We start from the raw sequence: 12,432 nt of genomic DNA on the forward strand, positions 1-12,432 counted from the left end.
GGCCATTTCACGAGTGTGTTGCCTTGAGTTAGATTCAACCAGTCTTCAGACCATCAATATCAATTCCAACATGTCGGCCCCTGCCTTCACAGTTTTTAAGGTTAAAGTCACCTGAACGAAATTTGCTGAACCACCATTGACACTTACGAAGGTTCAAAACATTTCCATAAACTTTTGTTATTCTTTGTGGCTACAGAGGAGTTGTTTCCCTTCTTGTATTCTGAGAAGCATTACATGTCGACTGTATCTCGTCGTGTGCCATCACTATAAGGGATGAGAGTATACTAAAAACTTTACACATTATATAGGCTACACTTGCATGATATTTAGGCAGTTCGTTAAACTATTATACGTAATGTACGTTTTTTTTCGGGGGTGGTTAATGAAAGTGTTCCAAAACGAAACATTAATTTCTTGACGACCTAATATATTGAGTGTTACCAAAAAAGAACGTGAAAGCGTTCTCGAAAGACTGACAAAAGGAATAAGACTTTTGTAATTAGTGATTGTAATTTGTACTGCTGCTAAAGTTCTACTCTTCTGGTAGAATTTATTATATAATCAATTACTGCTTTAACACAAGACTGTAGGAGTGAGAAAACAGATTGAATTTAGAGAAAGAGAGTATTGTTAACTTTCAATGTAGAATATACAAAATACTTAAAGAAAAAGTTCTTAATTGAAGACTGTTTCCAAACATATGGTTGTATTTGTGAAGTCAAAATACTACATCGGGAACAGCTTGCATATTGTATTAAACTCCAAAAGAACAATAGATTGCCCGATTTATTGTCAAAAGTAACTTAGTTCAAAGTAAAGTTTTAGCAAAGTAATAATAATCCTAGAAAAATTATGCTGAAGTAATACCGGATTTTATTACAGATAGTCCTAGAGTTGCCTTGTGCGAAATTCAAATAATTTCTATTGTGTTTTCTTAATATTTAGTGAATAAAGTTAAAACTGATACAAGTACGGTGTACAATAACATTTATTGTACGATATCAATTTGATTAATAAAACATTTTATTGCATTTTGATGCTTGTAAAGTCCAGTGGACTGTGAAATATATTATAAAATATCAAATTAAAAACAAATTTTATTGAATTGCCCAATATCTCCAAGCCTGCTAAAAGTAGTCTTCACCATTAATAGTTTATACTACTACAGCCTGGTACCAAAATATGACGTGGTTTTCATCTTTGGGTAGAAGTTTTCCAACACCTATATCAAAAAGATAATATAAATTAGATTGAATAACTGAAGGTATGCATGTGTGTATGAACGCACACTGATAAATTATAAATATGAGTTGCCCGTCTGTATATGGTGTCTTGGCATCAGAAGGTTGTGTGAGAAATAAGCTAAAACAGTTCCGACGGAGTGCGAGCGAAATATTTCAGGTGGAGCTGTTAAATATCGAATTTAAAGGAACAAGAAATCGGACTAACGAATCGAGTTTGGCAGTCATCTGAATGTTTACCACCTACATCCAAAGCTATACCAGATTGGAGTTTCGTGTCCCGCGTTTGCCAATAACCTGTACCTTGAATACACCTGCAGGGTGAATGAAACGCATGCGCAACGTTCCGTCATCCCCGTGAAGCCAACAAAATACGTGTCTTGTGACGTTCGCTAGTTCTTCTGGAGGATGGTAAAGTGGATTCAGATAAAGATACTTTAAAATCTAGACCACTACTATATCTATAGCCGGCCTGATGAGTCTTGGTATCGAGTATGGTAGATGTAGTTAACATATTAACTATCAGTCTTGCTTTAACTCAGGTTTCTTAAAATTGTCCATAATGGCACACTAAACTGTCACAGTTACATTCGCAAGTTCTCCCAAACTACTGTAGTGTAAAGTTTGGTTTAGCGCATAGTCACACTGGGCTATCTATTGTGTCCAATCGTAATGGTAGTGTAGTCATTCTTACGTGAAAATGTTTGAACACGACGACAAAAAAGGGCACCACGGGAGAAACTACCAAACTGTTTTCTCACTGTTGTCTTACTCTTATTTCCTGTAGCGAGAGGAACTGGAGACAAGCCAAGGCACACGAGTAATGTGTAAACAATGACACGAGATATAAAAGCGACAATATCTGCGATTCGACAAAGGTGAACAAAAACAAAGGAACGGAGACAAGCCAAGGCACACGAGTAATGTGTAAACAATGACACGAGATATAAAAGCGACAATATCTGCGATTCGACAAAGGTGAACAAAAACAAAGGAACGGAGACAAGCCAAGGCACACGAGTAATGTGTAAACAATGACACGAGATATAAAAGCGACAATATCTGCGATTCGACAAGGTGAACAAAAACAATAAAACAATTTAATTCCTACTTGGAAAGAGAATTCTAGCAGAAATTCAAAACAAGTTGTTTAATATTTCTTACCTACGCTTGAAAGTACGGGTTTGTTTGTGTCTGGATTCATAATGTAAACCATCCAGTAGGTCTTATTAATGGGATCATTAGCAACACCAGCTATCTTTTGTACAAATGGTCCCCAGGCCGTTTCCTCCCATTCAAACCTGAAAACAGCAAACACATTTGATTAAAACATGCAACACAAGTTATGTCAAATAACGTTTATGTAGTACTGTTATTAAACAATCTATGTAAATATCATAGAACTGTCTGTTGTATGTCCATGTAACTACGTCGCAGGGCGTGGACGGATATCCACCTTTTACCGTTGTTCTTTATGGGACTTTGAGTTTTTTTTACCACTATTACGTGTCAACCTTATATAGTCTTCTAGAAACTAAGAAATATCCAGCACAGTAGAGTTCTCTTACAGACACGTTAAATTTTATTTCCATTTAATATCCAGAAAATATTTTAAATACGTTTTAGACTAAGTGTAATTTATCCGAGAGCGTAACTTACTTGTATTTAGGGTTTAACTTGGCAGCGTCTTTCATAATGTTGAAGAACGTAGTATTGGGTAGAACCTTGTCCAAAGTCAAGCTGTATTTCTCTTCATCTCCAATCCACAGGGAGTAATGAACCTTGATGAACTCAACTCCCTCCAGGTTGTCAGGCTTCTGTTCTTCCTGTATTGTAGTGTCATCTGTTAAAGTATGGAACATGTAGTAATCACCGAATTATTTAAAACACGTCTCCTGCTAGGACAGCATTAAGTTTACGGACTTACGTTATAATCCGGGGTTCGATTTCCCGTGGTGAACATAGCAAATTACCCGATGCGACTTTGCTCTAAAAAGGGTCTCAGTGGCAAATTTGCAGGTTTATGACGCTAAAAATCGGGTTTCGATGCTCGTAGCGAGTAGATCAGAACCCATCGTGTAGACATTATTCGGCTTAACTTCTAGAAATTTCTACCTCATCAAGACTCCGTATATACGTTGTTAAAATCCCATTAACTTGCATGTTAAATTATCCAGATGGTTACAAGTTAAAATCAGAATATCCTGGGAAAAATTTTAGCGACACTTTCGTCCCCAAGCTCACGAGTTTTGAAGACATTACTAGATTTGAACCAGTCCTAAATCCGTATACTAAGCTAACACCGAGAAATAATGTATAAAATGAAGAAACCAAAGCTGTTAAAGTAACATTCTTTAATTACGGAATATTCATTCGTTTAGGTATATAAATATTAACATCTACTGTTATCCAGATTCCTAACGTTGTTTTTAAGAAAGTATTTAATATACATTTAAAGTTAGGTAAATGTCACAATGTAAACTACATACAAAGACCGCACGCACTGTTTATAAAGTAAGATAAATGAAAGTTGCTATAAACCAATTATCAAGAAAGTCGCCATATTGTTATGTCACAACTGATGAAAACAGGTACAAAATCATTACAACCGATATCACGTGGTAATCCTGAGGCTAGTCCAGGAGATGGATATACTTGGATTAGATGTAATCAATCATTAATTATGGAGCCGGGCGTGGCCTAATGGCTAGGATGGTTCGAATTGTGGTATGTTGTTCAACACTTTATTCTGAGGGCATATAACGCTAAAAGTCGGGTTTCGATGCCCGAGATGGGCAGAGTACAGATAGCTCATTGTGTAGCTTTGTGTTTAGAAACAACCAAAACAAACCACAATTTATCTGAATATCTTAACTGACAATAAATAGTGTTATCTGTTTAAGAGTAGCGACAGATACGTCAGTCTGGTTGACATTACGCTAGTCAATAGCTCTAAGTTATAGGGACGGCTATGATTAAACCCTCGAATCTGGCTGTTTAGACCACTTGCATCATAAAATACCTTCTGGATGAAAATATATACACTTGAGTAGGAAAGTATAGGATCGCATTTGGTGATATTTATTTTAAAACAAATACACGCTATACACTAAACCAGCTTTAAGAAATGCTCTGTTTGATGTGGCCACGAAATCAGAGAGAGAGTCATTTATATCCATTCACGAGACCAGTAACCCGAATTAATCACGCGCTCTGAGACAGCGACCTATAACTTGTCCAATTTTTAGTTCCATCTGTAGGTCCAGATGTGCTAAATAAGCAGTTCTCAGAATGAAAGAGAGTAAAGTTAGTAAACGATTCAAACAACCAGAGTGGGTGATCGGATAAAATACGATAGCAAGAACCACACGATTTGGAACAGCGAGGAAACGAATACGAGGGCTACGTTTACGTGTCACGCGAGTAAATATTTCATACTCCAGTTACCTAATGTCGTTGATTCTGTACAATTGACGTCTCCCAAGTCCACCAAGCTCCGACAGGCCAGTGCCGGAAGTACAAAATATGTGGCCAACAAGTCTCCGAATGACCCATCCGGTTGTTGTTGAGATAACAGATAGCTCAAAGCTTGATTGAAGTCCCAGCCCCTTCCGTCGTCTTTTGCTGCCAAAAGAGCCTGCGCAAAGAAAAAAATAATTCAAATAAAGAAGGAATGAAACTTTATTTAAGCAAAATTATGTTAGTATTACTTCGCACACGTACTAGAGTTAGTAAAAATTGTAACGAGTATTATGCTACTGATTTATGTAAATACGTACCCAAACATTACCACACAAAACCAATTCAGTGTATATTCATTATTAATTATATAAAAACTACAATATTGTTGGTACTCTCTAATCAAATAGTGGGATCCGATTGTTACCCTTATAACGCACCATGGCTCCAAGTTGTATGTAGTAGCACATAAAATGGTGCAATGTGTGTTGTGGCAGTGATTGGTGTCGCACGAAATTCCTAGCTCGCGCCATCCATGTTAGTTTAACAGTTTTAGTTTACTGTTCGAGTTACCTCGTCGAGTTTTTATTCCGAATTCCTTAGAGCCTTCTCAATAGAGCATAACATCTGTTCTAACTATTTATCTTCATACCGAAATCACCACCTTACAGAATATTCTAATAAAAAACGTCTATCTCTTGCATTTCATTCAAGCCCTAACACGCAAGTTCCTTTCTCAAATTTACGTCCATCCCCAAAGAAAACATACACCGTTGACAAATATCCATTAAGACTGATCTTTCGTTTGTTTTTTTTTGTTAAGATAATGAAAGTTTCATAGCGAAGTCACAAAAAAAAACTATCACATTCTCCAGACTTCACAGTTCGCACACAGTAAACATAGCAGCCACCCCATCTTGCTTAAAAATTTCAATGTCATCTCATTTGTATCATCACATATTGAACTTTTAATTAAAGAAAGTTTATCTAATATAAATGAACTCCCAATTTCAAATAACAACACAACTTCACTAGAATTAAGCCTGTTCTGTATTGTATACTTATATAATATCGTTACAATTGTCGCATTGTCCCATTATTTATTGTTTGTAGTTAAGCACAACGCTACACGAAGGGCTATCTGTGCTCTGCCCACCACGGGTATCGAAACCCGCTTTCCAGCGTTGGAAGTCCACAGACATACCGCTGGGTGCATTGTACCTAATAATTTACCATGTTCTGTATAGCTTGCTGAAGATGGAACATGTATATATTCCGAAACTTTCAAGAATTAAGTGTTTGTTACTCAACATACACGTCTGCAGTGTTCATTGTCGCTGCCATGTTTATACTTTATCATTAAACTTTGATTCCAGTCGAAAGAATCTTTAACGAATCAGCTATTTCTAACCTCATGATTACCAACAATACGCAACTCCAAGCTAGAAAATATGTAAACAGGCAAGTTTTTAATCTGTAACCTAACTTTATTAAAATTAACTTCTACTAAAGGGTAAGATTACGTAAAGTTTTTTTAAACCAAGTTTTACTTAAGGCACTCGCCGTTTTTGTGTTTGTTTAAGCACAATGGGCTATCTGCTGTGCCTACAACGGGTATCGAAATCTGATTTTTAGCCTCAGACAGTTTTGCAACAATTATAGTTAAGTAGATACGTTTTGTTTTTTAAATTAGTTTCAAGTTTTATCTCTACAAACGTTGTCATCATGCACTGAAGATAAACTTCTAAAACTCATGAAGTGATTATACAAGCGTTAAAAATAGTAAACAGCAATCTTGTCAAAACCCTGTAGTATATCTACAGGCACTTGTTTCTCTTTGGTAAAAGTCATAATCACCATGACGTTTGTTTTGTGAAGGATTAATATTATCAACGCGGTTAATGTGATTATGGACTTTACATACACTTCACCGCTCGTTGTTAAACTTGGAAACTGCCTTTTATCTTATTTATTATAGAAGGGATCGTCACATTAATATATATATGTAAGAGAGAGAGAGTCGGACGTATTTTATGAGACCATGACAACAGCCGAGTAATATCACCTATTACACAGGCCTGTGATGGTTTTATTGTTATTTATTGTTTTATTGATATTTATTTTTCTCCATCACGTACACATTTTACCATAACTCATATCTACTTTTACACAAGTGAATCATTTTCATTGAAATCGGAGTCACATTTTGTTATGCTTAAAATGTTGACAACGTCTAGCTATAGATTTCTCTAGATCAATCGCTACGAGAGTCTTATCGAAGAAACACGAGAAACACCACTAGTATGCAAACGGTTAACAGGCCGCATGACGCGTCATTTCTGGATAGCACTTGTTTGCGTGTGCACTATGACGTTATTATTTTTCTCTTTAATATTATTTATTAGTCGTTATGGCAACAAGAGGTTGTGTAAATGACCCAAAAATATTCTGTTATATTTGTAATAAATTGTTTATAAAGAAAATTACAGAATTCGTCAAAAAAAGCATTGAAACAAAGAATGTCCCGTTACCTCCACTTCACATAAAACTGGGCTTGATGAAGCAGTTTGTAAAGGCTTTAGACAAAGATGGTGACTGTTTCAAGTATCTATGTGGGCAATTCCCAGTTCGTTCAGAAGTGAAACTTAAAGGGATTTTTTTTTTTATGGGCCTCAGATTAGGAAATTGACTTCGGGTGAACAGTTCGCAAGTACAGTGAGGAAAGTTTAAAAAGAAGCGTGGATTGCTTTTAAAGATGTTATTGACAAAATTTTAGGAAACGACAAGGACCCAAATTACAAAAATATTGTCAATAACATGCTCGATAAATTCAAAGAGTTGGGTTGTAATACGAGTTTGAAAGTCCAATTCTTACACTCACATATGGACTATTTTACAGAAAATATCAGTGTCGTCAACGATGAACAAAGGGAATACATCATGGAAACAGAGGAGGTATGATGGCCGATTACTACTGGTCGTTGAAACTAGATGCTCCAGACGCAATACATAAAAGAAAGACCACAACACGAATCAGGACGCATATTCGTTTGACATTAATGTTCTTCCATTTTATTCAGTTTGTTTGTATTTTTGTTAACAAACAAACAAAAACAAAACAAAAAAAATTTCAGTGTGGTAGACGAAGTTAATTATTTGATCTAAGTAAGAGTTTTTTTTCTCTTCTTTATTTGTAAAAAAAAATCCTTACCCGATAGAAAATATTCTTTTTTTCTAAATCTACGTAGCCGAATTATGGAAAATCTGTTATAAAACCAAAACAACTTTTATGAAGTTTAAATTCGCAGGTCTGTGTTATTTTAACTAGTGCCCTGTATATAATAGTGGCTCTGTGGTTACTTAGTAGAGATTTAAAGAATTTATTCGCCAGTGACACATGCCAATGAACACCACGACTCAACTAGGCTGAGAAAGGACTGGTTATAGAGTATTGTAGCATACAACTGAAAAGATAAACCTTTGAACTACCTGCTACATTTCTTAGTAGCAAGTCTGACTATAAAACCAGAGTTAACTCACCTAATACCATGCCTACTAGAGATCAATCTTAGCTTCTCAATGGGACACAATATGGAAGATGGATCAGCTGTGGATTCAAATTTAAGCAAAAAGTAGATCGCTTAAGATGATCTTAAACAATTCCTACAAAAGTCCTAGTATCCGAAAAGTGGAATAGCTAAATTCAGTAACTTTCCTATTTTTAAGTCACTTCTGTTCGAGACTCAAGAAACAGAAAGCAGGTAGTTTAACGTTCATTCCAAAAAGAAAACCATTCAGAGTTAAAGGCTTATGGGCACACACCGAACGATAGCATAATTCCCAGGAAATTTACCGAGGAAAGAAAATGGGAAAATATCTTGCTCTTAAATCCAAAGATAGAGATGATGCACCGACAGATCCCCATCAGGCACAGAATTCGGTCATTTTTCACGAGCCTATTTCTCTGGCCACCTATCATGAGGTAATGGTTAAGAAACAAAATGGAATTACTGCATGCTAAAAGAAGTCACTATGGGAAACCAACAACAGATGCATACAACACAATAAAGGCTATCGTTTGTGGACATTGCCAACTGCTGCTCGAGCAAAGTAGGTGTTGTTTCAACCAAGGATCCGCAGACCAATAACTTCGCAAAGAGATTTCAAAATGATTCTTGAAAATAAGACAAGTTTTACGTGTAAATTAAAATAAAATCTAGTCTATCTTAACTAGACTTGTGGTGAGTGTCACGTGCAAGAGACTGCTATCGGATTGGGTCAAGGTGCAAGAGGACTTCGTCCATATCAAAAACATCCATATAGCGCAAAGGGTAGAGAACCATTGGTCTAGACATAAATACCAGGCACTGAAGTGTACGGACATGGCATTGGGTGAATAAATACTACAAACGTGTTACATCTTAAAACGTGACGACAGATAGCAGCACCTTACAGACAAGTAACGAAAATAAAAAGAAATTAATAGTATAAAGTAAGAGTTAAATAAACAAAGCATAGTAGCATTAACAATAGATGTCCATGAACGGCAGCACTAACTGGACATTAAAGTAACATACTCAATACGATAGAAACAAACATTACAACAGATCAGAACTAATTTAATGGACTTACTGGATCTTTACTGTTAGTGATGGACATATCGGATTTATTTCAGTCACCAGAACATGTAGTTCCATTTCCACCCTGAATTTAACAAGATTTTAATCTTTACTGTAAAAATTATTTTTTTCAGATCAGGTCAAATGGATTCTACAAATCGCTAAAGTATAAGTTGTCAGTGTAAGTGTTGTGGTTAGGCTACCATTTCAATGATAAAAAAAATAGTGGTAATAAAACGCAATTAACCAAAGAAGTCTAATAAACATATTCACTAGTGATATAAGCAGAGACTACTTTAAACAAGAATGGTTTGCCGGACAGAAACAGTTATTGTTTGCATTAGAGGTCAGTAAGTAACATCATAAAAAATGAACTTAAAAATAAAATCGATGGACTGCAGGAACTTTCTGGAAAATGTATAAAAAACAGGGCGACTATATTTAAAACCGATCTTCTCAAATCTAATTCATCCCATTAATCCTCAAGATTATTTAATGATTACCTTTCCAGCGGGAAGTCTTTTCTTCTTATTGTTAATAAATGGTCATTTTCAATCGCGTGTTTAAGAATGAATTTATATTTATAAATGTCAAATTTATTTCGTAAAAAATTTCATTGTTTGTTTGGGGGGGGGGGTTTGAAGTTAAGCACAAAGATACACAATGGGCTATCTGTGCTCTGCCTACCACGGGTACCGAAACCCGGATTCTAGCGTTGTAAGAATCCGGGGGGGGGGGGGGCAGCAATGAAATGTGAAACAAGAATGTGTTAAGACGAGTGTTAGTAGTACCGCTCCCAGTTTTTAAGAGCGTTTAGTTTAGTTATCTTAAACTTTTCTTTCCGAAGGAGTGTTACCAATACTATGACAACACATTGGCTCCTCTTTTCTGCTCTAGTGTTGCATTTATCCAATATTAAGAATGACTGTTCTTAACTTATCTTAAATACGAGTAAATAGAACACTGTTGTTGGAACTAGCTTCCCACACGGCTGTTATTTACCTGTACTACAAGTCCAGAGGTGTACACGTTTCCAAAACTTCCATCTGGTTTCTGGATTTCTTTGAAGTGCTCCAAGACCGTAGATATATTACTTTCAAGATAACTGTAACCTTCTTTTCTTGCGACACAGGACAAAGCCATCACTATTAAGGCTTGAGTATCTGTAGAGTTGTTTACAAGAAAAATAATTAATTTGGTTGCTAACTGTAATATGATTTTACAGAAAAATACGAGACAGGTAATATCGACGTAAATTCCACGTTTAAGAAGCTTAAGGTTGGTCTATACAGTTTTGTATTTAAACTTAAGTCTATCGAATACAATACTCATCGTTAACTAAGTCGTTTCACTAAATATAAGGCTTAACTTCTCTTCCACCCCCAAACTTATCAAATAAAATACTCATTTTAACGGATAAAATACCTGTCCAGAAGTGGGCACCGGGCTTGGGTTGAATTTCACCCAGAAGATGGGCAATTCTTTCTCCAGATAGATTTCGCCCGGAATTGCAGAGAGCCAAAGACACTAGCGCATATGAAAATTCTGAGGCCGTGAAGTTGTACTCCATAAGAGTTTCCGTCAGGTCTACGGTGAAATAGTTCCTAGGATTCCGACAGGCGGCTAAAAGACCGTTGACGTAGAGGGCTAGTTTTCCTGCTGACAACACTTTTTCATCGGGATTTAATGATCTAATAAATACAAAGAAAAAAAAAAATCTAGTCTCTCATAAAGAAGGTATGCATAAAAGTAAAAGATTCGTACCATTCACCCCCACCCCCACCCCCGGTGGTGGGTTTGATGATGGTCCCTAAAGCCATTAATAATTGAATGAGATTAAAAATAACGTTATTCATAAAATTAATCAAAATAGCTGTTAAACAAAAGACAAGTTAGAGTTGTTTAAACATTTGTTAACAACAAGCAAAAGCTTGGAATGGTCTACGTTTCATTCTAGTTTATGTGAATTCCACTCCTCGGTGACCCCTGGACACTACCACCATCGACATATCAGACCAAACTAAGCCTTTATAGTAATGAGGTATCGAAATGGTGTATTTAAGCGTTAATATCCAAGTTTATAAATACACCCAATCTACTTCACAGATTATCATTACACAAGACCACACAAACTTGACACATTTTGTCTGTTGAGTTTCAGCATACACACGTGTAAAATATAACAAAAATTAATATCCTAGTTGTTTAAAGTTATCAATGATGTGAAATTCATACAATTCAATTAGAAAGAAGCTTATCACGAGTATAATCTTGAACCGCAATGAATTATGAAGTACCTACCACGAAACTATTATTTAGATTAATGTTTTTTTTTGACAATGTTCTATTTGCTGTACAAACCTCCAGAGGGCGACGGCTAGTTGTAATTCCATTTCTTTGACCATGATTTCATATACTAGGTCTCCTTTTGTGAAGGGGGCATGGTCACTCAGATACAAGGTCGTAACTGCCCGGTGTGTCTGTTCTCCCAACCCTCCACGAGCATCAAGTTTGGATAATAACCATGACTGTCCTTGCTCAATACTTGCTGGAATCTCAGCCAGGTCACAGGTCAACGCGTCTCCTGTAACAATGCAGACATTTTGTAATCTTTATCACAAACAGGGCATAAAACCCTTTACAATGCTTTGTTACAGAGATCAAGAAATTACCAGGACCGTCGATAGGGGGGTAACGAAGGGGGATTACCCCCTGGCCCCAGAGTCATAAGCCCCCCCCCCCCATACAAGAGCAAAGAAAGAAATAAGGTAACATAGAGAATTATGTTAAAACAACCGATATTATGCCCCCCTCCCCATATGTACATGATTAGCCCCAGAGTAACTCTCGGCGGCCCTGGAAATTACAGTAGGTCTTACAAAAAGAATTAAGTAGAAACTAAACAGTGGTGTATGGTAAAACAACAGTCTACCAACAAATCTTGTATACACACACTCTCTTCCCCCCCTCTAACGTACGTGTGTGTGTGTGTGTGTGTGTGTGTGTGTGTGCATATACATAACAGAACTGTTAGTAGTGTCACTGGCTAGGTTGCCAGACTTCCCGGCAATTCAGTAGAACACTCAATCGGGGAATCGAACATCGAATTTTAG

At 36.4% G+C, this 12,432-nt stretch overlaps 1 protein-coding gene across 1 annotated transcript in view; it reads right to left on the minus strand.

Annotated features, from left to right (window-relative positions):
• Positions 1–1,079: 1,079 nt before the first annotated feature.
• The window catches only part of LOC106465819 (uncharacterized protein CG3556-like), a 14,434-nt gene continuing 3,081 nt past the window's right edge, over positions 1,080–12,432 (minus strand). Inside the window, exons 3-9 of the mRNA XM_013926054.2 lie at positions 11,681–11,903; positions 10,745–11,010; positions 10,322–10,482; positions 4,689–4,878; positions 2,901–3,084; positions 2,406–2,542; positions 1,080–1,222 (exon numbers count right to left, since the gene is read on the minus strand). Of these exons, the coding sequence (XP_013781508.1) occupies positions 1,155–1,222; positions 2,406–2,542; positions 2,901–3,084; positions 4,689–4,878; positions 10,322–10,482; positions 10,745–11,010; positions 11,681–11,903 (1,229 nt within the window). The 3' untranslated portion in view covers positions 1,080–1,154. The remainder of the gene's footprint in view (positions 1,223–2,405; positions 2,543–2,900; positions 3,085–4,688; positions 4,879–10,321; positions 10,483–10,744; positions 11,011–11,680; positions 11,904–12,432) is intronic.

The sequence above is a fragment of the Limulus polyphemus genome, unplaced genomic scaffold, assembly GCF_000517525.1.
Source record: "Limulus polyphemus unplaced genomic scaffold, Limulus_polyphemus-2.1.2 Scaffold2060, whole genome shotgun sequence".
Lineage (NCBI taxonomy): Eukaryota > Metazoa > Arthropoda > Merostomata > Xiphosura > Limulidae > Limulus > Limulus polyphemus.